We start from the raw sequence: 27,205 nt of genomic DNA on the forward strand, positions 1-27,205 counted from the left end.
AGAAACATTTAAACTAAGTCTTCAAAGAATATGATGATGACAGCATATTTGTGTAAAAATAGTTAACATATCTTTACACTGTTTTCCTTACTTTGTTGAAGCATTGGACCCAACTCTTGGCTAACAAACCTGACTTTTGTGTTTAGTTACAACTTAACCATCAATGTTTCCTTCATATGTATGCAAAATAGATGTAAGCTTAAATATCATCCTCACTTCATTCCCACCTAATTAATAGTGGGAAAAAAATAACTTTTAAGCATGGGAAGTTTCAGGGTGTGGGAGGTTCATGGTCACCTTCTCCCACTGCAGCAGGATCCTGTCTTTCAGGTAGTAGTGAAAGTTCCCAAGAGATGAACTCCTGAGTTACTGCAAAAGTCTACAGATCCACAGGTGTGCCAAGCATTATCTTTTGACTGAGTAAATTACAGTCTCCCATATAGATGTATGCCTTTTTCTTTTTTTTTTAAATTTTTGTTTTTATTTATTTATGATAGTCACACACAGAGAGAGAGAGGCAGAGACACAGGCAGAGGGAGAAGCAGGCTCCATGCACCGGGAGCCCGATGTGGGATTCGATCCCGGGTCTCCAGGATCGCGCCCTGGGTCAAAGGCAGGTGCCAAACCGCTGCGCCACCCAGGGATCCCTCCTTTGTGAGGGTGTGAATGTGTGTTTTATAGTTGGGAATTCCTGAAAAATCTTTGACATTAAAAGGAGTCTTTATAAAATACATAGTGAATATCCTTAATACTACTGAATTCTGAATTGTACACTTAAAAATTGTTACAGTGGCAAATTTTACATCACGTATATTTTGCCACAATAAAAAAGTATACCAGAGATGCCTGGGTGGTTCAGTGGTGGAGCATCTGCCTGGGGCTCAGGGCATGATCCTGGGGTCCTGGGATTGAGTCCTGAATCAGGTTCCCTGTGGCAGCCTGCTCCTCCCACTGCCTGTGTCTCTGTCTCTCTCTGTGTGTCTTTCATAAATAAATAAATAAAATCTTTAAAAAATAATAAAAAAAACAAAATATCTGAAAACATATTTTAACTTATATGCAAACCAGGAGATTTTGTATTTGAAGAAACTGGATGCTGTTGGCCTAGGGCTTTTATTATTTTGGCAGATATTTAGCCATCACCAAGAAAGACTCTACTCTGTTAACTTTCAGTGTCAGAGAAACAGAGCTTCCTGTTTCTGGAGCTTGTAGTCCAGAGGGGATGGCACTTAGCTCATCCTTCATGCATGTGTAATCATATAACATGATCCTACACTGTGATGTGACTTTACACTATGGTGAGTGCTAGGAAGGGAAAAGTATACAGAGCTTTGCAGGGGGTGGTGGGTAGTCCTGGTGTTAAGACTCAGAAAAGACTTCCCCAAGGAAGTAACAGTTTGGCTGATATTTGAATAATGAATGAGTATAGACAACATTCATAAGAGGTTATTGACTACTTTTCCATTTCAGACTCTTTTCCTTAAGACAGGAACCATGTGTTCTTTAGCACCCCACCCACAGGTAGCATTAGGCACATTGAGAGCCGCTGGTTACTGTTGAGTGGAGAATAAATAAAACATTGAGTAGAAATGCTTATGCTGGATTTTTTTCCCAAGGATGTTTGTGGGACCTGGCACCACCTGTTTTCACTTCTTTAATTTTCATATTTTTAATTTAACTGCTTTTACGAAGAACTTTGGATCACATTATAACTTTTGCATATACAAGAAATGCTTCACAATTTTATTGCTAAATTTGTCTTCTTGTAACATCAACTGAATTTGGTGCTTCTTTAATTGTTCTTCTGTGTTCTCGCCTAAATTTTTGTATCCACTCTCTCACCAGTGTGTTCTAGATAGTATACTTCGAAGAGAAAATGTCTATTAGCTCTTAAGAACATAGATTTCTCTTTATTTTAGATGAAAACACATTCCGAAGCTGTGGATTTTGCAAATGAGACAGATTCATATGGCTCACAATAAAACAGTAGACACCAGACTGAGCCCACCACATGCATGCATTTCTTCAGGAACAAAGACTCTATGGAGTGGGGGTGGATTTGCCATCTGCCTTAGGTATATATTATCTTTTCAGATGGAAGAGACCAGAGAAGTGAGGTAGAGAGAGAGGGTCTATGTGATTGGCAACATGTAAATGGAGTCTTAACAGGACTTCTACATTGGCTAAAGTAAAACTTACTATTTTTTTATATATAACTTTTACATTGTTTCTCACCCTGCACCAAATTTTGAATCAGTATTAACTCTCATACCAAAAATAGAAAAGAAAAGGGACAGGTAAGGATAAACTCTTGTCCTTAAAAGGTCCTGCTGGAAAGTAGGTTAAGGCTTCCTAATGTAAACAAAGGTGTAATGATTAGAAAAAATTATTTCTGTAGACTTTTGTCACTACCCAAATTATTTCTGCAGAGATTTGGATGTGGTTTAAGTCAAATAACATGCCCCAAATTCACAAGTTACACAGTAAATGCATTACTGGTGGGGTGTCCCTCAACACCAGTCTAATAATTAGACCTTTGTTTCTAAATCTAGGGACTTGGAATAGTGTATCTCTTTCAACTTTTTATTATATGTCAAGTCCCAGGATAGCTAATAAAATTTTCATATGAATGCCATAGTTTTTTTTCTACTTTTTATTATATGTCAAGTCCAAGGATAGATAGTAACATTTTTCACATGAATTCCATAGTTTTTATTATGTAGTTTCCATTGAGAACTCTGGGCCACTTATAGCATCAGCTTTTTAAGGTTTTAGTTGAAAAGGTATATGTATAATGAATAGTAAGAATAGTGGTGTTAACTATCAAATACTTTATATATTTTTTTTAAGTGTTTTATTTATTCCTGAGAGAGAGGCAGAGATACAGGCAGAGAGAGAAGCAGGCTCTCTATGCAGTGAGCATGACGTGAGACTCGATCCCGGGTCTCCAGGATCAGGCCCTGGGCTGAAGGCGGCACTAAACCGCTGGGTCAACAGGGCTGCCCTCAAATACTTTATATTAAGATCAGAATAGCTAAGGATACTATGGCTAAAACTGGTACCTCTATCCCTCAAGGGAGAAGGAAATTAGAAAAATTGCAAGAATAATGGTATGTTTTTAATACTGTTTAAGAGCATCTAATAATTATTCTTTTTCTTTCTAGGAAAAGCCATTGACAAAATCTCTACAACGTGGAGAAGATCCCCAATTTGACCAAGTATGTAATAATAAGTTATATATATATGTGTGTGTGTATATATATATATTCATATTCTGGTTTTATGTATTATGCACATAAGGTAAGGGCTAGTTGCTCATTATTAGTATATTGATGAACTTCCTCAAAGACGATAGAAGGAAATGATCTTAGAAACTGTGTCCTTCAGCTTTTACAGTTATAGCTTAAACAGACATTCAGTGGATATCTACTGATTTGAACCAGAAAGAATAGGAATATGTTGGAATAATAAGAATAGGCCATCAATTGATTGTTCCCTAAATCTTTGTATACCAGAATTAAAGAAGCTAAGAAAAGATAAAGGAATTTCTACTCCAAAATTTAGTAAGATGCCTCTGAATAAATGATCATTGCTCTGTAATGATCAGAAAGATCTCTGCACTGGAGTTTATCATGGTTTCATCCAGCTTTTTCTGAATGCCTACTATTTGCTTGACACAACACTACAAAATATACAAGTTTTAGCTCTTCAAGATTTCACAGTATTGTGAGAAATAAATCAATAATTATAAGACAGTGTAGTAACTTGGATTCTAATAGAGAATGTGATATATGAACAAAACAATTTAAGGCAGGATAAATACAAAGAAAGTCTTTTGAAGGTGATCTGGATTAGTAAAAGGGCATCCCACTCTCAACAGCAGGTAATAAATATAGGAAATCAGGATCTGATAGATCCTGGTTCGGTAAATATTGAAAGGCCTCATGTACTTTTAAGAATGATGAGTAATAAGGCATCAGAGGAAGTGAGAAATGTTTGTGATGTTTCCTAAACTTTTGCAGTTAATGACAGAGAGGACAATACGTTCTCCAAAAACCTCACTTGGAGCCAGTGGTAGAGACAAAATATTGCTGGATGCACTATAGTCTGATCTAATATTGTGGGGGTTTTATTGTCTTATGAAGAACACAGAGAGTGCACTTTCAGCTGGGCTTTGAAATTGCCTTTCATGTAGGATCAGAAGAAAAGTTCTTGGTCTGTTAAAGTCCAGAGTTGTTCAGTCAAAAATTGTAAGGACTGGGATGCCTGTGCTGCTCAGTAGGTTAAGCCTCTGACTTTGGCTCAGGTCATGGTCACAGGGTCCTGGGATCCCACATCAGCGGACTCTGTGCTCAGCAGAGTCTGTTTCTTCTCCCTCTGCCCCTCCCCCTGCTCGTGCTCTCTCTGTCTCTCTGTCTCTCTCTCAAATAAATTTTAAAAATATTTTAAAACAAAACAAAAAACCCTGTAAGGACTGATTATAGAGATTGAATTTTGCATTTTCTGTTGTATAAGCTCCTCACTGAAGGAAACTCGGCTTGTGCTCACAGTCAGTATCTGAGGGCTGGTGTGGCGCTGGGTTCTCACTCTAGTGCTGGTAGAGCTGGCTCTTTTCTGGATTGCTGGTGAAATGGGGTATGTGCTTTATATCTCTGTGGAACAGAGCTTCTCTCATCATATTGTCCTTAGTTGTCACCTGATAGATACTAGGGCAGCAGAGATCCTGAGAGGACATTAGGAGTCATTATTTTGGAAATGGGGCAAGTTATGGCTTTCTCTTTTCCTCAAGAATGTAAATATTTATCATCTGTCATTCATAAATTTTCACTCTATTTTATATTCTCTGTATTCTATCCTGTTTCTATCCTAGATATACCTGTCCTAATATGTCACTGTTTTTTCCTCAGAAAAAAATTATTTCTCCAGCTTAATGTGTATCTCTCTATATTCTCTAGGAAAATAGTACATCTAATTTTATCGTTGCAGATAATTGCTATCCCAAATGATTTGGCTTAAACACAGTTTCCCACTTGTATTCAGCCCTCTATTTCTGCATTCAGCATTGTGGGAGAGAGATGGCCTTTGGAATTAGACAGACAAGGTTTAAATCCTGATTTTGCCACTTAATTAGCTATAATACCTTTAACCTTGTTGCACAGAATGTTGAAATGCAGAATCTCTGCCCTGCCCTAGATCTTACTGAATCAGATTCTGCAGCTTAACAGGATCCCCAGATGACCCACACACACATTAAAGCTTGAGCAACACTGCTCTGTAACACATCTCTATATATTAAAGACACTTCATGAGTGAATCAGTAGTAAGATGGACACTGAGAACTTTCAAATAAGACACATAAGATTATCCTCTCATCATTAAATCATAAATTTACACATGAACCAGGAGAGAAGGCAACCTACAACGTCTATTTCACTTTAAAGAGATAGCAAGACTCCCAGGAACCTTGACAGAAATTGATCCACCTGTGCTAGTCTACTATTATTTTACTAGCAAAATGTGAGAATTAAGGTTCCATTGGCAATGCCATGGATGTATCAAGGTCTCTTAGTCTTTTGATATTAGACATCCAAATTACATAATTCTCCTTGTTCTAATACCAAGCAGTAGGATTTTAATCTGGATTCACACAGAGGTCTGTCTATGCAAAAAGAACATGCTGGTGATACCACCTTACATGGTGTAGACTCTGTTGCTATGATCATGGGAGCAGTAGTAACAGTAGAAATAGTATTCATGTAGTACTTACCATAGGATAGACACTATGCTAAGTATCCCCTTTGAGCAGTATGCAGCCAGTCCCTGTTTAGAGAATGTTTTTTATCAGTTTCTTCCTTTTAAATATCACTGGCATGTTTGATAGACTATAGAAAGCTGAGCTTCTGCGCTTTCAGTGCCTGATCCTGAGTGGCCCTGTTTACTCCTCCACTTAACAAGCCCATGATTCATTTTTCTCTTGCTAGAAATAGAAGCAAAAAGAAATCATATAATACTTTATAAGTTATGAAGCCCCTTCTCAAGCATGATCTCAGCTGACATCATTCGCTACTTCCAAAAACCCCAAGAAGAAGCCATCATCATCATCATCATCATCATCATCATCATTTCTATATCACATTTCATGAGAATAAGACTCAGAGAGCTTACCCAACACTATATGACTAAAGCCTGAATGAGCCAAGACTGGCATTCACATGTTCGGACCATAAACCAGTGCTTTTTACTCTATAATGCTTGTATATCTAAAATCTAAGGTGGTGAGAATTTAGAGGGGAGTGTTCAACAGGGAAAGAATCTCAGATCCTGTATCAGTTAAGATTAGGTTTAGCTACAAATTACACATAAAATAACAGCAGTTTGAACAAGATAGCTTCTTTCTCTCTCACATTCAAGAAATACAAAGAAAATCAGTCTAGTATCTATATATTATTTTGTTTGCTTGTGTTTTGCTTACATTCCCAAGGTCATCTCATTGTCCAGTTTGGCCTCTAGAGCTCAGCCATTATGTCTACATTCCAGGCAACAGGAAGGAGAAACAGAAAAAGAATTATAGGGAAAAAAAATTAAAAACTAGAATGACTCAACATTGCACACACAACTTCTGCTCATATTCAGATGGCGAGATCTTAATCACATAGCCACCTATAGCTGTAGGAAAGATTGGGAAATTTTACTTTGCACAATTATTTGTCTATGTAAAAATCAGATATTTTATTGGGGTGCCTGAGTGGCTCAGTCAGTTAAGTGTCTGACTCTTGATCTCAGCTCAGGTCTTGATCTCAGGGTCATGAGTTTGAGCCCTGCATTGAGCTCCCTGCTGGGCCTGAAGCCTACTTTAAAAAAAAAAAAAATAGGTATTTTATAACCAAGGAAGAAGAATAGACTAGATATTAGGTATTACCTGTCTTTGCTAGATATCATAGTAGAGTTTTGCCAAATGCACAAAAGAATACTATTTATAGTTCTGTATACCTCTTTTTTTCACTGTGGAATATTCTTAGAATTTGTTAATTTTGCAGTCTGAATTTTAAAATATGTGTATTTAGGGGTTAAAGCTTTATGTTTCCTAATTTTTTAAAAATATTCTTTGTATATAATTAACTATTGGCTTCATATCTCTTAATTTAATCTAATTATCATCTAACCCTATATACTATAAACCTGGGGAAAAAAGTCCCATTGTTTCATAAATTACAAGATGTCTAAACAGAATTGTTTTGGTTTTTTTTTTAAGTTCAGTATTAGTGGGAGAACTAGTGATTGCCTTACACATTGGAAATCTTGGAATTTATACCCTTATTCCCAGAATTTCGTTGTTTACAAATTTCATGAGTATGAACTTAACCCATTCTTATGTATAGCACCTACTTTGTGGCAACGATGTACCAAGCATTATGCCAGCTTGTGGAAATAAAGATGAAAAAACATGGTGCCTGCACTGGGGTGGGGGTGGGACAATCTAATGGGTGAAACAAAGAAGGAGTATGATCAAACAAATTATAACCTCAGGCTGGTAAGTAAGCTCACCAAGGAAGGACCTAGTATCCTGTGAGCCCCGGGAAAGCAAGCTTTTCCCTATACTAGGGAGCCAGCAATGGTTTCAGTTCCTGCTAAGGAGAGAGAGCCATACCAGTAATGGGAATTAATAAAGCTGGAAGAGATTTCCAATAGCATTTTAAAAATGTATACTGCCAGTAATTTCTTTTAAATGCCTAATTAACTGTCAAGACTTCAAGTAAAATGAATGAAAAGTTGTCCTGATATAAAGTTCTCCATTTTAGCTAAATAAATTTAGCAAATTTATTAAAGGAATGTGTGTGTGTGTGTGTGTGTGTGTGAGTGTACATGTATACACACACAAAGCTCTGTATTGGACAAAGAGATACAAGGATGTGGTCTATGCGTTCCAGGAACTTCAGATTTGGAAGAGGATAAGGCAGGGTACAAAGAGCTCTGACGGGCCCACGTGTGTTAGAAATGCCACATGGATGGTGCAGACAGTAAACATTGTGAGATTTCAAGGAACAGAAGACACACACTTCAGGGCCAGATGGCTAGAGAAATCTTTGTAGAAGAGGACATGAATGGGTCTGTCAGCTGAGACAGAAGATGTGTATTTTTAAAAGATAATATTAAAAAAGAGGTGACATCATGACTCTCATAGAAATATAAAATGAGCACAGGTGAGAGATTTTATTTAACTCATTTTTTAAAAAGATTTTATTTATTTATTCATGAGACACACAGAGAAGAGAGGCAGAGATAGAGCCAGAGGGAGAAGCAGGCCCCATGCAGGGAGCCCGATATGGGACTCGATCCCGGGACTCCAGGATTATGACCCGAACTGAAGGCAAACATTCAACCGCTGAGCCACCCAGCTGTCCCTTTAACTCACTTTATAATGAGGAAGTTACAACCAGTTTAGAAAAGAACTCCAGAACAGATACATCTATAAGTCAGGAATGTTGAAATGAATGCATTATCAGGCAAAATGGCTTCTTCCACAGTGAGAGAATGAAGTCAATTGAACCTTCACTGGGGAGAGGGTTTTTTTTTTTTTTTCTGTCTGTAGACAAGAATCTTTGGCATGCTATCAGTAGTCTATCATATGCACAATTTTAAAATAGCTCAAAGGCATTAAAGGATGCAGAGCCCCCACAGACTCAAATTAGCTAACCCCTAGAAAGGCGAGATCTGAGTGATGCATAGTTTTCTACTGAGACACAAAATTTTCCTGCCGACTAGAAGTTTTGAGGAAGAGACCAGGAAAGAAGGGATCAGACTGTGGAAGACTTTAATGGCAGTGGGTGGATTTTAGCTCATACATACCAGGATCGGTTTCATCAAAGTAGCAACTTGATGTTAACCCTGAGGTAGCAGTGTTCATGAATAAAGACATCCTTGAAGTTTGGAGGCATTTGGGGAGTTTGGCCATTGAGAAAGATTTGAGACTAAAAGAGCCCAAACTAAAACAGAGATAATGGAACTAGAAAGAATAATTTTATGTAAAACTGTACAAGAAGAATGAATGGTTGAAAACCATGGTTTGGAACCATTTCTATTCAATCAACAAATATTGAGTGCCCAAGCATACTGGGATCTGTGTAAGGTTCCGGAGTTACAAAAGATAGAGTTCCTGCCCTTAAGGAATTCTTAATACCAGAAAGAAGACAGATATTCAAACAAATAACAGTGCCATGTGAATGCTGTAACAGAGGTCCATTTCAAATGCTATGGGAACTCAGATAAGGGAGCAGTTAAGGATGCTCGGAAGGTGGTCAGGCGCATCCCGGGAAGCAATCAGGGCCCAGTGAGATTTTTAAAGATATGTGTTATCTGCATGAAATGGGTTGGATCATGCCAGGCAGAAGGAGCTGTGTGGATAAAGAAGCTGAGCTGTGAAGAGCAGAGTACTGAGAGTGGCCTGGGCTGAAGCGGGACAGGCATACAGGAACTCATTGCTCCAGGGACATAGGAGTCACAATGTGAAGTCTGGACTCCTTTTGATAGATAAAAAAGTGCTCCAAACAGAGAAATGCTGGACTTGATGAGAGGTTATAAATCATTTTACACATATTGGATTTTTAGGGAGGGTGGAATATCTCGGGAGAAATTACTGGGGCTCATTCACTTATGTGGCTGCTCAACAGATGCTGAAAAATTAGAGACTAGAGCAAATGGGTAAAGAATATCGTAGGGAAACATAGTTTAAGATCAGGAAGTGGGATGCCAGAAGAATGCCCAGATGAAAAAGTGGCCAAAAAAGTGCAAGAAGCTTCAGAAGATGCAGCTTTCCAGGGCAGGGATGGTCCGTGATGGCAGCCATACAGAGATCCTCACAGAAAATGACAGATTAGCAGTTAGTTGCTCACTGGAAACCAGCTTTGAGAAAAACTTTTGCTGCAGTGTTATTCATTGACTCGTAGAGTGCATTTTCATAGTTGATAGATTAATATTAAATGGTTTAAGAGACTTACTTTTGCAGCTGGGTTATGCTGGCTGATTATGACTGGAAACACTTCAATTAAAAAGCAGTGTGCCCAAACAGTCATAGTACTAGTGATGAGCCCCCTAGTGATGGTCTGTGGAGGGTCCTATGAATGAAAGGCAGGGTGAGTTCCTCCTTTAACTTCAAGTGACTTTCTTCTGTTAGCAAATTTGACAGATATCCCTTTTAAATCTAAAGCCAAGGCATTTTATTTTGGATTCTCAGATGCATCAGTAGCTAACCTATGATGAGCACGGACATGGGTAGATGGTGACCAGATGCAGCTGAAATACTGTACTAACCCACTTTAAAAAGTGAAAAACAGTACTCCAAAGTAAGCCTCGCCTAAGAAAGTGTGTAATCCTCACCTGGTGAAGGAGGCACTGATGCTCACTAGATAAATTTCTACACAGAGATGAAAATTGTGGCTGTTGAATAAAGGAGTCACCAGATCTTTATCATTTCATATACCTTCCAGCTTCATGTGCTTCATTATCTATTGTCTGCCCTTGGTTTTTAAACTTTTGCTTATCTCTAATAATGACCTAAACATGCAATAAGTTATATGACACAAACAGTTGTTAGCTGTGTGATGCTTTCTATTGGAATGATTGCTATGACTTTGTTTCTTAAAACAGTCATATACAGTAAATGGAAGTCATTTCCTCTGTGTGTAGTAAAGTATGATTACTCCCCAAAGGAGCTAGGGTCAGAACAATCAGAATTAGAATCCAAATCCTTGGGCAGCCCCGGGGCGGGGGGGGGGGCGGGGGAGGCTTAGCGGTTTAGCGCCAACCTTCAGCCCAGGGTGTGATCCTGGACACCCGGAATTGAGTCCCATGTCAGGCTTCCGGCCTGGAGCCTGTTTCTCCCTCTGCCTGTGTCTCTGCCCCTCTCTCTCTCTCTCTCTCTCTCTCTGTCTCTCATGAATAAATAAATAAAATCTTAAAAAAAAAAAGAATCCAAATCCTTATTTTCACAGGTGAATTGCCTTACTGTGCCTTGGCATTGCATAAATATGTATATGGGAGGTAAGAGAAAGTATAGGGTAAGCCTGGCAATACCGCCGAATCCTGAGGAGGAGAGCAGTTCAAGGAGAACCTGAGAAAGAGTGTCATTTTGTCAGAAGGCTTGAGGGAGAATGACAGCAAAAGGCCATTAGTTGGCCAGTAGATTAGCCCTTTCTGATGTTTTATATAAAAGTTATCCGTAGTGTGGCAAGAGGAGAAATCAGGTTCCAGAGAGGAAGAAGTGAGGCAGGAAGAGGAAGCATCACCAATACTTGGCTGATTGAGAATTTGGCAGAACAATGGCAGGTCATCTGGTGGGGGAGAAGAAAGCAGAATCCAGTGAAGCCAGTGTGTGTTTTATGGAACCCTCTTGTGCTGAACGAAATATAAGAGCTTAACACACTGTGCCTTTCTGCCAATGGTTGGGTCCATTCTTCACTTATATTTGGGCTCAATGTTTTCAGACGGTTAAAGTTCCTGAGAGTCTGATGTGTACATAAGTGGGGCTCACAATAATTGGTTTTATTCCACCAACTGATTCTTGTTCCAGAATAGTAGCCATCCCAGTATCCTTTCCCAGAGTGAGCTGTTTGTTGTCTGCAGCAAACTCGAGGAGTCTGGTGCTCCCTACTTTTCTCTTAGGGAGCTAATATAGGACGGGCACTGCTTGAACACCTCAACAGTAAGCATTTGGAAGACACTGTGTTTGCATCTGCTGGAGCCAGAAAACTGTGGGAACACAAACCATGTTATCAGGGTTCTAATGGAGGCCCTTGTAGTTTGTGCTTGGATAAGAGATAGATGGGTCTTTTTCTTTTCTTTTCTTTCTTTTCTTTTTTCTTTTCTTTTCTTTTCTTTCTTTTTTCTTTTCTTTCTTTTTTTCTTTAACAATATCAACTCTGATCAGTAAAATTCTGTCAATTTCTATCACTTGTTTTGTCATTAGCTTAGCCCACGATCTTCTCAAAGTCAAAATTGTTTATGTCTGGGATTCAGTTTCAATATTTAGAAATGGAAGAGAAAAATAGAAAAAGACATTTTTGAAGGTCTGCTATATCTCTCACATGTTATAGTATCTCATTTACTGTTCATAAAAAAACCAGCAAGGTAAGTACTCTTCAGTCCCATTTCATAGCTGGAAACAGAGAGCTTCAGAGAAGTGGATATGGCCAGGCTGATACAGACAATAAGGGCAGAGCTCTAACTTGAATTCAGGACCATCTGATCTTCCCAATACACGAATGAAATTACAAAAATATGGCTTGTGAAGTATCAGTCATCACATAAGGTGTTCTGAGAACATTATTTAAGTTGCAGCTTATTTGCAATTCAGTCACATATCCTTTACTAGTATCATCTCTATAAATTCCAGATAATTTTCTCAGACATTCTAAGTAACTTTGGTTGGGGTTTTCCTCTAGATGCTAAATGTTTACATACTTTTATAGTGCCTTAGTTTCTTAATATATTAAAAATGCCAACTATAAACAGGAAACACATGATAAAATAAATCCATACATCTATAATAGAGTGAAAATAACTTTTTACCATTTTGAGTAGCAGTAGTTTTTCTGAAAAGGAAGCAGATGAAATTTTAGACCTTCAACACTGATTCTAATGCTACAACTCATCAAAATCTATTATTAATGAAAAATATAAGCAATTAGGGTAAAAAATTAACTGGCATTGCATTCATATTAGTGTCATTTAGTGTTTCTGAAATTATTCTCCAGTGGAGCACTGTGTTCTATCCAATGGACTTAGATATTAAAGTCAAATAATACAGACCTTTTCCTAATTTGCAGGAAAAACACATTTAAAGTATAGATTTATATAATTTTAAATTTTTATAATAAATTATTCTTAAGCCTTTGGTATGTCACCTCTGATTGAATGCTAGATTATCTAGCAATAGTATATGACCAAATTTTAAAAATTACATTTGAATAACTTTTTAAAAATCAGCATTTTATGGTATTACATAGACAGCACCCTGACCCCCAGGTGCTTGGCCATCTGAACTACTTTGAGAGATTAAACTGTCAATGAAGTTAGTTTAAAATTTATTCACAAAATGCATCACTCAGGACAAGTCAGCCTTTTACTGCTGTAACATATGGAATGACTCCACTGAGTAATTGTTCAAATATTTAGGTAAAGTTTCCTTCTTCACATTCAGCAAGTATAATAAAATGCCTATGAAAAATTAATGTCTTACCTACAGCATAATGGACAGTCTCTTTTAGCCTATTTATCCATAAAATGCCAAAATAAACATTAAGAAACATTTGCAAATTACATTTAGTATTCCCCTCTATCCCCCTGCAAAGAAAACACCAGTATGAAATAGTTCTGTGATTCTGGGCACTTCACCTCCTCAAGCTGCACAGTACCTAGCTCATCTATGATGGAAGAATATGATCATTTAAATGCAACAAGAACATCTTTGTAAATGGGCCTGCCCCCTTTCAACAGCAGCACAGAGCTAGAATTCATCTCACCATTGGCTCTGCTTCCTGTAAATGAAGAAGTTGAGTAACCAAGAAGCCAACTAGACCTTCCTCCCTTCCTGAGCTTTGAGGGCCAGGTCTTTGCAAATTCCACCCTTCCTTCCTGAAATCCTGGGCTCAGAAGGGCAGTAACAGAGAGATGGAAAAAACACACACATCCCCTCCTTGCTGACCTTTCATCTCTTCTAAGATGGTCTCACTATATTTGCCATGGAAAGTATGTCCAGTAGATATAATACCAAGAATGGCTTCAAGATGACTTTTTAATGGGTAGAAAAAATTATTATGGCTGAGTTTTAAAGAATGCTATTGATGTTCTCTACGGAGCAGGCGGGTTACATCTAAGTAAGTTTAAGTAGATGAACATTGTGTGCTCTACCCAGGGATAATTAGGGGGCAAACATAGGTTTATATCATCTTTATGGATCTCTTTAAATAAACTTTTTTATTTTTGAGTAGTTACAGAAAAGGTGCAAAGATAGTACAGTTATCATTTTCCCCACATCCAGTTTCCTTTATTAACATCTTACATTACCATGTATATTTGCCACAACTAAGAAACCAACATCAGTACATTATTATTCACTAATTCTATATTTGTATTTTATTTCTTTTTCCCAAATAGTCTTTTTCTGTTCCAGGAAACTGTCTAGGACACCACATTATATTTAGTCATCATGCCTCCGTAAGTCTCATTCAGACTTACACAGGTATTTTTAAACTACTTAAGTATAATAGTAGATGGTTAGGAATTTCATTACATATGCAATGTGCAGAATTAACCTATGGTGAGGAACTCTGAATCCTGATTTTTGTCCCCCTCTCGGAGGAACCCCCTTCATTTCTCAATTCAAAATATGAGATAAGATAGTGATGGTTGGAGAAGTACCCTTTCTTGTGCTGGGGTAGCTTTAGAGAGAACTAGTGAATTGCCCCCCTGACATGCCATAATTTGCTTTCCTCCCCAATTTCCCACATTGTGTGCCCGGGGACAATGGGAAAATATGTTGTGGCTGTGGATATTACAGTGTGTGGGGAGAGGGCTGTTTTTTTTTTAAATAGGTATTTTTCAATTAAAAAAAAAAACTTGGGGATCCCTGGGTTGTGCAGCGGTTTGGCACCTGCCTTTGGCCCAGGGCACGATCCTAGAGACCCGGGATCGAATCCCACGTCGGGTTCCCGGTACATGGAGCCTGCTTCTCCCTCTGCCTGTGTCTCTGCCTCTCTCTCTCTCTCTCTCTCTCTCTCTCTCTCTCTCTCTCTCTGTGACTATCATAAATAATAAATAAAAATTAAAAAAAAACTCATGGTGATTATGTTCACAAAGCAGGAAGAATGAAATAGCCTATTTATTTTTAATATTGACCCATAGCTAAAGATAATGTACAGTTTTGCATATGTCCTTATAATCATGATCATAAGGGACAGCAAGAAATAAGACTTTCAAGGAACAGAACCTGAGGAAGGACATGTTATTGTTCTGTTCAATCTTAGAGCTTCTCTTAAAGCTGACAGTGGAAAGTCCCATTGACGCGAAGCACTTCAGCTTCCATTTCTCTAGTTTCCTTTATAAAAAGAAGTTAAGCCTCTCCTGCTCAACTACAGAAACATTTTAAGTTAGGTAAGGTTTTCCATTTCTTCTGCCACCTCCCTGCTCAAGCTGTGATCATTGTGTGCCTTGAACTGTGGCAATAACCTCATTCTGTGTGTGTGTGTGTGTGTGTGTGTGTGTGTGTACTCCTAACTGATCCTATTGGCAAACCCCTTTGGTCCAGCCTACATATCACTGCTGGTTTAACCCTCCCTGACACTTCAATGGGCTTATTCTCCTTTTTGGAAATCTTTTCCATTTTCTAGAGAAGAAAGCTGAAATTCAGACTAGCATAAAGTACTTTCTATGATTTAGTTCCAACTTAAATTTTTCAACAGTTTTTTTCTTTATTCTGGTATACCAAAGTCCCTACACCAGCCAAATATTTCTTCCCTCTGTTTTCTCAAAAACTTTCATTAAGTTAATCACTATAATTATTATGAACAAATAATTATTTGCACCTTCATTACCATAGGCTTCCTGGCTTGAGTCTGTGCTTAGCTATTTTCTGGACTCTTAGCTCCTTTTTCTACCCTTGCTTTAAAAAAAAAAAAAGGCATAGGTTAAAATCCTACCTTCATTTCTCTTTAACTTCCACTTACCTCTCCCTCTAGTGATCTCCCTGTCCTGTGGACTCCTGGTTTTAAGTGCACTCTTAGTATGGGGGTATATCCCTTCCTGGTTGTGTTTTCTGTATATGCAAACTTATGTAGTGTCCACCTCAAGTTGGAATCTTACCAATTAAATGATTTTTTAAAATTATTCTTCTACTTAACATATTATGAACATTTTCATGTCATTAAATATTTTTGAACTGTGATTTTTAATGGTTTCATAGGTAATTTACATTACATTCCACATTGTATTAAGGCATTTGCACATAGTTGGACATTTAGAGTGTTGTCATTTTTTATATAATATATAATGCCCTGAACATTCTTACTTACCTCTAATTATGTATTTGAGATAAATTTCTAAGAATGGGCTTATTGAGAATGGCTTTTCTCGATTCTTGATCTGCATTTCCAAATTTCTTCCAGATGGGTTATGCCAGTTTTTTTTCACATGTCAGTAGTGTTCGAACATGCCTCTTTTATCACTGTCTCATTGGCATGAAGAGTTGTAATTTGCTTATATGAAATTTTGTGAGGGCAGCCCAGGTGGCTCAGCGGTTTAGCGCTGCCTTCAGCCCAGAATGTGGTCCTGGAGACCCGGGATCAAGTCCCACATCAGGTTCCCTGCATGGAGCCTGCTTCTGCCTCTGCCTGTGTCTCTGCCTCTGTGTGTGTGTGTGTCTCTCATGAATAAATAAATAAAATCTTTAAAAAAAAAAGAAATTTTGTGATTTTGTGTTTGTGAATAGATAGGTAAAACCTATCTCATTGTAGGTTTACATGTTCTATTTATAAGGCCTTTATCAGATGGGTGTTTGCAAGTGTTTTCTCCGGGGCCACAGCCTGTCTTTTCATCACTTTCTTAACAGTGTCTTTCTAAAAGCAGAAGCTCTTAATTTTTTTATTGAAGTATTGTTGACATACAATGTTACATTAGTTTCTAGTGTACAGCATAGTGATTCCACAAATTTAGACATTATGCTCACAAGTGTAGATGCCATCTGTCACTGTACAGCACTATTACAGTATCATAGATTATATTCCCTCTGTTGTACTTTTCATCCCCATGACTTATTCATTCCATAGCTGGAAGTCTGTGGCTCTCACTCCCTTCACCCATTTTGCTCATCCCCCTAGCTCCGCCCCTCTGGCAATCATCAGCTTGTTCTCTGTATTTGTGGGTCTGGTTCTCCTTTTTATTTGTTTTGTTTTGTCTTTCGTATTCCACATACAAGTGAAATCATAGGGTATTTGTCTTTCTCAGTCTGACTTACATTACTTAGCATAATACTCTCTAGGTCCATCCATATTGTTGCAAGTGGCAGTATTTCATTCTCTTTGATGGCTGAGTAATATTCCATTGTATATGTATATACCACATCTTCTATATCCATTCATCTATGGGTGGACACTTATTCAAGCTTCCATATCTTGGTGGCTTCATCGATTTTTTTTCCCCACCAACAGTACATGAGGGTTCCCTTTTGTACACGTCCTCACCAACACTTGTTATTTCTTATCTATTTTATTCTGGTCATTTGACACATTTAAGGTAATATTTTATAGTGGTTTTGATTTGCATTTTCTTGATGATGGTGATATTGAGCATCTTTTCATGTGTCTGTTTGCCATCTGTTTGTTCTCTTCAGAAAAAAAAAGTCTGGATCCTCTGTCCATTTTTAATTGGATTATTTTGGGGTTGAGTTGTGCAAGTTCTTAAAATATATTTTGCATATTAACTCCTTTTAAGTTATGTCACTTGCAAATATCTTCTCCCATTCAGTAGGTTGCCTTTTCATTCTGTGGATGGTTTCCTTCACTCTACAAAAGCTTTTTATTTTGGTTTAGTCTCACTAGTTTATTTTTGCTTTTGTTTCCCTTGCCTGGGGAGACATATTTAGAAAAATGTTGCTATGGCCTATGTAAGAGAAATTACTGCCTGTGTTTTCTTCTAAAAGGTTTATGTCTCATATTTAGGTATCTTTAATCTAATTTGAGTTTATTTTTGTGTGAGAAAGCATAAGAAAGTTGTCCTGTTTCATTCTTTTGCATGTAGCAGTCCAGTTTTCCCACCACCAACATCATTTATTGAAGAGACTGTCTTTTTGCCATTTTGTATTCTTACCTTCCTTGTCCTTGATTAATTGACCATTTATGCATGGTTTATTTCTGGGTTCTCTAGTCTGTTCCATTGATCTATGTATCTATTTTTGTGCCACTACCAAACTGTTTTGACTAGTAGAGATTTGTAGTTTATCTTCAAATCTGAGATTGTGAAAGCTTCAGTTTTATTCTTCTTTTTCAAGAATGCTTTGGCCACTCAGGGTCTTTTGAGGCTCCATACAAATTTTAGTATCTAGTTCTGTGAAAAATGCTGTTGGTATTTGGATAAGAGTTGCATTGAATCTATAGATTACCTTGGGTAATATGGAAGTTGTAACAATATTAATTCTTCCATTCCATGAAGATGAAATATCTTTCCTTTGTATCTTCTGCAATTTCTTTTGTCAATGTCATAATAGTTATCAGAGTTCAGGTCTTTTACTTCTTCGTTAAATTTATTCCTAGGTATTTTATTCTGTTTGGTGCAATTGTAAATGGAATTGTTTTTGTAATTTCTCATTCTGCTACTTTGTTATTAGGGTAAAGAAATGCAACTGATTTCTGTGTATTTTGTATCCTGTAACTTTACTGAATTCATTTATTGTTTCTAATAGTTTTTTGATAGACATGGCACTATATATATATTATGTCATCTGCAAATAGTGACAGCTTTATTTCTTCCCTATCAATTTGGATGCCTTTTATTTCTATTCTATTACCTGTTTGCTGTGACTAGGATTTGCAGTACTGTGTTGAAAAGTGGTAACAGTGGACATCTTTGCCTTGTTCCTGATCTTAAAGGAAAAGCTCTCAGTTTTTCTCCATTGAGTATGATGTTATCTGTATGTTTTTCATGTATGGCCTTTATTATGTTGAGGTTTGTTCCATCTAAACCCACTTTATTGAGCATTTTTATCATAAATGATGTTAATTTTGTCAAATGCTTTTTCTGCATCTATTAAGATGATCACATGACTCTTTCCTTCATTTGGTTAATGTGGTATATCATGTTGATTGATTTGTGAATATTGAACCATCCTTTCATCCCCAGAACATAAACATTTAATCAGATTGTCATGGAGGTTGCTCTTGGTATGTCACCTAAGAAATCCTTGGCTAGCCCAGAGTCACAAAGATTTTCTACTGTTTTCTTCAGAAGTTTTATAGTTTTAAGTAGGATTTTTTTAGTTAATTTTTGCACATGGCATGAGATATCAATTGGGGTTTATTTTCTGATGATAATTAATAAAAGATCACAAATCTTTCCAGCTTAAGGAAATTAAAATAACTCATCTATCAAAGATATATTTATTGTTTAAAAAAGACCAAACCAGGAGTTTGCCTTTAAGGTGATACACAGGAAATTATTGCTACTGGTCTATGTCTTGACTCTAATTTGGGGCATACCTCAGATGAGTAGATAAATTATTACTGGCAGAAAAGCATACATTATATTACCATTTAGGTTATTTGGGAGCTAGATTTATTTGTTTCAGCTAAACAACTAATGTAATTGTGTTAATACATTTATTTATACAACAAACATTTTTGAGACTTAAGGAGTACAAGGCACTGTACTTCTTGGACAGCATGGGAAAAATAATTTCTCTGTGGTCCATGAGTAACCTGTATGCAATTAACATCTGACTTCTAGAATGAAAGGAAGTTGAAGTAATTAACTTTCTTGAACCACAAAATTCTAATGTAAGGACATCGTCAGCATTAAGAGATTTGGGCCCTTAGGAATATACTAATAAAGATTATTAAAGGAAAAGATGTGATAAATAAGAAGACTTTGTGGTGACTATAGCTTGGAGTTATTTGTGAAATGAAAAGTTTCTCACTAATTGGCAGGCCACCAAAGCCTTCTTATCACCTGTTTTTCTCTGTAGGTCATCAGCTCCATGAGCTCCCTTTCTGAGTACTGCCTGCCTTCCATTCTACGTACATTATTTGACTGGTATAAAAGGCAAAATGGCATCGAGGATGAATCACATGAATACAGACCACGAACAAGCAATAAATCAAAAAGGTACATTTCTTTTGTGTAGGAATATGAGATTGGTTCATCCTTCCCCATCTCCTTTTTTTCTTTCTTTCTTTCTTTCTTTCTTTCTTTCTTTCTTTCTTTCTTTCTTTCTTTCTTCTTTCTGGAACATAAGTCAAAATGGGATTTATGCATTATCTACATCTGCCTGTCTGCACATAGATACCTGGCAGGTGCTGTGGGGGGCCCCCTGTCTAGAGTGGGAGTATTAGTCACTGCCAGTTGTCACAGGTTGAAGACATCCTCAGCCTTATTCTGACATTGGGGCATGTGTAAAGTACCCCACGTTGCCCTCCTGCCTGCTTCTTTCCTGAGCCCTGTCTCTTCCAGTGGATACTTAAAAGCAGAAGGGCTGTTGCAGGCCCTGCAGGACGCTGCCCAGTCCTTGTTAGTCACCTTCAGTGCTCAGTGTGCTGTTGTGGGGAAGAGGCTGGGGGGACATCAGTGGTAGGCCTGGGGCCACCAATTAGCGCTGTGACTTTGGACAACTCACCACCTCTGTGTGACTTGTCTTTTCAAGAGCAAAACAGGGAAGTCAGATTACACCATCTTGAACTTCGCCTGAGGCTGAGAGTTTTGTTTATTTATTTTGTGATCCCCTTCTCTTATGGATTTGAAAAGTAGAACTCACTGCTACAGAAACACTTTAGCAACTGTAAAATTTAAGATTCTTACACTGTCAAATGAGTGTGCACCCCCCAAAAGTTTATATAAATAAATATATATATAGTTCATATGTTTGAAATATAAGTAAATAGAAAAAAAAATATTTGCCCATAGTTACTTTTTTTAAAAAAGGCTATTTTAAAAGCAGACTTCTCTATATGAATTGATTATGCATTTTTAAAGGCAGTAAACTAAAATGGATCATTCAGAACATCAGATATTAACTACTTCTTGTGAGTGATTTATCTCATTTTTCTTGATACTTCAATATTATTTTAATATCCACTTTTTACTGTCATGAAATGAGTTATATTTCATCCAAACTTGTAATTTCATTTTATAATATGCTTGAATTTATGCAAGATTTAATCATTTATTTATCATTTGGGAGAGAAATTAATAACCTTTTCATATTGAATCATTTTTTTAGTTGAAGAGAGGGAATTTTTTTATTGAAATATAATTTACACATGGCACAATTCATTCTTTTAAAGTGTTTAATTCTGTAGTTTTAGTATATCCATAAGGTTGTGCAGCCATCACCACTAATTCCAGAACATTTAATCATCAAAGTTAAAATCTCAATTCTGTGTCTAAAAGTGGTTCAGACTGTATGATTAATAAATTCATGGTATCAGGTGTGATACCATTGAGTGGCTCAGTTGGTTAAGCATCTGACTTTGTCTCAGGGTCCTGGGATCCAGCCATGTCTGGCTTCTTGCTCAGTGAGGCGTCTCCTTCTCCTTCCCCTCCTGCCTCCCCCACTGCTTATGCTCTCTCTCTCTCCCTCTCAAATAAACAAATAATATCTTTAAAAAAATAAATTAACTAATTAATTAATGGCATCACTTTATTATTCTTCTAATTACATGTTAGTTTATAAACAGATATTAAACATTTCCTTGGGGAAGTGAGGAGGAATGGGACAGTTTTAGTAAGTTGAATTAAGTGGGTCTTAATTTTGTTTCTCTGTTTTGTCAGAATGTAGTTAATAAAACTAGATTTTTCATGAATTTATTTCTGTATGGATTGAAAATAATATTTTAAAAATCATGTTACTGATCATTTTCAGGAGATAAGAGTAATTGCCAAGATCAAATACAGCATCAGGACAGTGAAATTCAACTCAGCAGCATTTAATTAGCATTTGGAAGTTCAAAATAAGAATGTGTGTTTGGGTGAAAGCCAAAAGAATGAGGGTGTCTAGAACATGATGTAGGTGATAATGCGAGTTTCTGTTACTAGAAAAAAAGAAGAGGAACTTTAGAGAGAAGCATAAGCAACCAAAAACAGTCAAATGTAACATATGTGTACTAGGGTTATGATTTCTAAGATTAGTATAATATCAACATTTTGACTGCCAAATAAATTTGTCAAATACTGCTGACTCCTGGCAGTTAGACCTCAAACCAGCAATAAAGTTGAATTCATTATTGGAAAATTATAGGTCTTACTTTATTGGAAAGCATAAATTGGCTTATTAGATAAAGTAGAATCAGGGATTAAAAGTTGTTTTCCCTGCCAGGAACTATTACTTTTTCAAAGTCTTCTTGAGAGGACCCCTGTTGGCCATCCAACACAATAATTTTCTGTCTCCTGCTGCTGGCCATCTTTGAAAGTTCTCCTTCCTTTCAGTCTTCAAACTTCTTATTGACTTATTCCATAATATAATCTCTAGGTCAGACTAATGAATGTTATCTTTTTTAATTCAATTCCATGTGTTTTCCTCTCCTCTAGCTGGAAGAAGTTCTTTCCAGTTCTAGTGGGTCTTCCAGGACTTAAGATAGATGGTTTGGGCCAGTGCTCTTCCTCCCAACAAGATTGTTCACAATGATCCTGAATGAATTCCTACCCTGTCCATATATTTCTCCTTGAGAGTTACAGCTGCAACCTCCCTTGTTAATCCATTCTTCATTCACCAGCCTTCATTCGACTTGCTCAAGGTTACAGAACTTCTTGACGGGTGAATAAGATGTGACATCACTTTTGGAAGAAGTATATTATTGCTAATAGTCTATTGGGGTACCTGGGTGGCTCAGTGGTTGAGTGTCTGCCTTCGACTCAGGTTATGATCCCGGAATCCTGGGATGGAGTCCCGCATTGGGCTCCCTGCAGGGATCCTTCTTCTCCCTCTGCCTATGTCTCTGCCTTTCTCTCTTTCTCATGAAATAAATAAAATCTTAAAAAAAAAAAAAAAAAAAAAAAAAGAAAAAGGTTACAGAACTTCTCCAGAAGTTCTTTTTTAGATCTTAAATATCACTTTCCTTTCTTCTCATTCCCTTTGACTAAAGGGAAAAACATTCTGTATTTAAAATATTCTTGGGGATCCCTGGGTGGTGCAGCGGTTTGGCGCCTGCCTTTGGCCCAGGGCGCGATCCTGGAGACCCGGGATCGAATCCCACGTCAGGCTCCCGGTGCATGGAGCCTGCTTCTCCCTCTGCCTGTGTCTCTGCCTCTCTCTCTCTCTGTGTGACTATCATAAATAAATAAAATAAAATAAATATAAAAAAAAATAAAATAAAATATTCTTGAATTATTTTGAAAACACTTGCCTGACAAGCCTATATTTGGTCATCCTTTCTCATGGCTTCTCCTTAATATGCAAGTATTTTTTTTAATATGCAAGTATTGAGCAATTACATGTTCAAGACTATGCTAAATATACTATGCACTCTATCTTATTTAATACTCAAGCAGACCTTTCTGTAATTACTATTATTATTCTCATTTTGTAGATGGAGCAATTAGTGGTCAATAGAAAAAGCATCATTTTGACTCAGTACTGTTGCACACCAAAGCCAACCTTCTTAGCCACAGTTCTGTGTTGGGATCTCAGCAATCATGTTATTTGTCTTTCTTGGTTCATTTCCAAATTAGCCCTCAGTATGTTAGAGAAGCAGCAACTGAGGGTTAGGGGTGGGGATGGGAGAGGGAGTAAACTAACATTTCTGTCCTTCTGACAGTGCTAATTCTGCTCCCTACCTTTTGAGTGAGTTCAAATGACTCCACTTTGCCTCTTCTACCTCTTCTTCCACTTGCTTTATAACCATTCTGCCTCCACTGCCCCTTCACTTCTTCATTCATCAATCTCAAGTGGCAGAAGGCCAAGAGGAAAGAGGCATGGAAACAGCAACAAAAATTGTTTCTAACCTTTCTCCACCCTCTGTAGTCCTGCTGTAGCTGATAATTGTATTCTGTCCTTTTTTTTTCCCCCTACATCGTGCAGCTTCTTTTATAAGGACTTTCTTAATATCCACCTCTAGTATGGCAGCCCTGCCCTGGTCTATATCCATTCTATAAATGATAGAATTCCAGAAAGTCATCTTAGAAAAGGACATGGAGGGGCACCTGGGTGGCTCAATCTGTTAAGCATCTGCCTTTGCCTCAGGTCATGATCCTGGAGTCCTGGGATTGAGCCCCACATTGGGATTCTGTTTCGCCCTTTGCCCCTTCCCCTGCTTGTGCACTCTCTCTCTCTCTTTCAAATAAGTAAATAAAATATTTATTAAAAAAAGGAAAGAAAGAAAGAAAGAAAAGTCTATGGAATGAGGTTGTAGATTCTCAAGTAGCCACTCAAGTTGACGTTATGGAAAAGTTGAAATTTGAAGTCAAATATTCTGATCTGATGTGAGTTCCCTACACCTCACTGATTATAAAAAGCGTTAGCATATGTTTACCACTGCAGTCTTGTAATAGCAGAAGTGGTGTGCAGTCCATTGGGAATGAGCCCTCGATGTCTGATGAATTGTATCACTCTGAAAATATCTTCAATGCCACTGAATGTGAATATTTTAAATTTTACAGTGACGAACAACAGCGAGATTATTTAATGGAAAGACGGGACCTCGCCATTGATTTTATTTTTTCCTTAGTATTAATAGAAGTTTTGAAACAGGTAGGTCAGTAATTTAATGTTTCTTTTAGATAAAATTTATCTGAAAACCACTTACATTTTAAAAATCTGTTTTAAGTTGTTCATGAATTCCAAATACTGGGTCATGTGAACTATGTTTATTGATTGCTAAAGGCCATATATAGTTTCTAGAAGTACTGTTACTGATTTGATCTTTAATATTCTCTTCCAAGTTAAGAGCCATCTAATTTTTTTTTCTTTTCAGATTCCACTTCATCCTGTAATAGACAGTCTAATACATGATGTTATTAATTTGGCTTTCAAGCACTTTAAGTACAAAGAAGGGTAAAGTAATTTCTCTCCTTAGAATTTTGAAGTTTGGTACTTGACTCTAAAACAAGTGCTACGGAGGGGGACACTTGACGGGATGAGCACTGGGTGTTATTCTGTATGTTGGTAAATTGAACACCAATAAAAATTAATTTATTAAAAAAAATAAAAATAAAAATAAAAAAAATAATAAAACAAGTGCTATTTTTGGATGACTGGGGATCTCTCACTTGTCTAATCATATCTTATTTAGGTACCTTGGTCCTAACACTGGCAATATGCACATTGTGGCAGACCTGTATGCAGAAGTCATTGGAGTGTTGGCACAAGCTAAGTAAGTGAACATCAGTCCTTTACAGTAAGAACTCAAATGCCTCTTCTATTACAGCCCAGCCCTGCTCTCAGGAAGGGATTTTGTGTGAGCTTGCAGAGAACTAGGGTCCTTTTAGCTTTGGGTGCCATGTCTGTGAAATGGACTAAAAGCTCCCTCGATGCAAGTACTGAGTCTGTTTTCAATTGTTTTCTCCATAATCTTTTTTACATGGCAGTTGAGCCAGGTTCCATCAGGAGTCCATGAGTTTTTCAGACTACGACATCAAAGAAAGAAATGGACTAACCACATTACTTTTCTCTCTGCCCAAATATTCCAAACAAGTTTACCGGTTTTAGAAGTTTTGTTTTCTATATTCCATGAGTGGGCAGTTACAATATAAATCATCTGTGAATGGGAAAATTCCATTCTAGAATGTCCCTTTACTATAGACCTTATTTAATTCAGCTGAGCTAAAAATGTCCCAGACTCTGTCATGGAAACAAGTTGGGGGAAAATTCTCATTGCTAAATTTATCTGGCCCATAACACTACTTAGCAGGCTAGAACAAAGTGGTATTAGACTATTAGCAATAATATACTTCTTCCAAAAGTGATGTCACATCTTATTCACCCATCTTCATCTTATTCCACCCTGAGGCAAATCAGACAAAATCCTCAATGCCTAGGTTAGGAAAAATGAGCCAGAGACAAAATATGAATCCAGGCCAAGAGGTGAACTTAAAGTAACAGTGATGCCCTGATGCTTGTGCAATGCAGTCCTCAGAAAGTCCTCCAAGAGATGAAATTTCCTAACTTAGTAGCATGCATGGAAATATCCAGTTTATCAAAAAAAACCCAAAATTTTGTAAAAAGTACTTACTCAGCAACATCACCTAGCCAAAACAGACAAGAACTCAGGAAAACAGACCCCCAAAACTCTTCCATGTGACTTATTTACCCCAAGCAGGTTTATCTATTCATATCAATTAGGTATTTTTCTTCTAACACATAAAACATCAGTGTTAGATGGGAGAGAGGTAGATACACTGATGCCAGTGAGAAATCTCAAGCTCAAAGACTGGCAGCAACAGAGACGAAAGAGGTAGCCAAAGCATACATAAGAACTAAATAGTAGTGCTATCTGAGCCATTTGCATGAGATTGTATTGCACTTTTATTGCAGCCCATTGTCATAACTGGGGTTCCTGGGTCATCTACCAAAAAAAAACAAAGCCCAATACATCTTTTTCTATTGCAATTGAATGATAAAAGTATTGGCATTTTGAAGGGAGAAGCTCCAGTTACCTAGCAAGCTGATGTGTGTCTTACCCCATTCCTAGAAAAGATAAGAAAAATGAGTTTTGATATGTATTTGGCTGATTTGTGTCAAATCCTGAAAATCTGGACATATTCCAATGTAATTCCTTCTGTAATTTTCCCTTCTGTAATTCTCTTATACTATCATTTGGAAAATTTAATTTGCCAAAAATGGCCTTTTGTGTTTTTTTGTTTTGGTTTGGTTTTAGTTTTTGTGAATTATGCCTAACAATATCGATTACTGTAGAATGACCTTCCTTAGCAATACTGATTTTGAGTTGGCTGTGAATGAATTGAAAAACAATGTCATAACTAAGCAACATTCTAAGGTTATAGGAATCTCTGTATTAGGCTAGATTTATATGATCCACTAAGCTAGTGTTTTCCTGCCAACCATGGCTTATTTTAATTTCCATGATGTCAGTATTTGTCCCAATTCTGCAATAGTCGGGTATATGAAATGTCTCAATTTGGACGATACTCCAGTACTTTCCAGTCATAAGAGAACCCCTTGGTCAGTCCTCTTACAATAACTGCAGTAAAGTATAGTAATCACAATGATATTCTTAACCAGTCAAGTTATAGATAATCTTTACTGATAGATAGTACAATCTTTTTTTTTTTAATTTTTATTTTTTTTATTTACGATAGTCATACAGAGAGAGAGAGAGAGGCAGAGACACAGGTAGAGGGAGAAGCAGGCTCCATGCATCGGGAGCCCGACGTGGGATTCGATCCCGGGTCTCCAGGATCACGCCCTGGGCCAAAGGCAGGCGCCAAACCGCTGCGCCACCCAGGGATCCCTAGATAGTACAATCTTAAACTGGTATCATAATCCAGATTATCA

The 27,205-nt window shown here is 37.3% G+C and overlaps 1 protein-coding gene across 8 annotated transcripts in view; it reads left to right on the top strand.

Moving 5' to 3' along the window:
• The window catches only part of FRY (FRY microtubule binding protein), a 428,026-nt gene that overhangs the window by 230,882 nt on the left and 169,939 nt on the right, over nucleotides 1-27,205 (top strand). For all 8 annotated transcript variants that reach the window (XM_055317436.1, XM_055317438.1, XM_055317431.1 and 5 more), the window contains 5 exons: nucleotides 3,165-3,218; nucleotides 19,727-19,866; nucleotides 24,352-24,442; nucleotides 24,666-24,745; nucleotides 24,984-25,064. In XM_055317436.1, coding sequence (XP_055173411.1) covers nucleotides 3,165-3,218; nucleotides 19,727-19,866; nucleotides 24,352-24,442; nucleotides 24,666-24,745; nucleotides 24,984-25,064 — 446 coding nt within the window. The remainder of the gene's footprint in view (nucleotides 1-3,164; nucleotides 3,219-19,726; nucleotides 19,867-24,351; nucleotides 24,443-24,665; nucleotides 24,746-24,983; nucleotides 25,065-27,205) is intronic.

The sequence above is a fragment of the Nyctereutes procyonoides genome, unplaced genomic scaffold (genome assembly GCF_905146905.1).
Source record: "Nyctereutes procyonoides isolate TBG_1078 unplaced genomic scaffold, NYPRO_anot_genome, whole genome shotgun sequence".
Classification (NCBI taxonomy): Eukaryota; Metazoa; Chordata; class Mammalia; order Carnivora; family Canidae; genus Nyctereutes; species Nyctereutes procyonoides.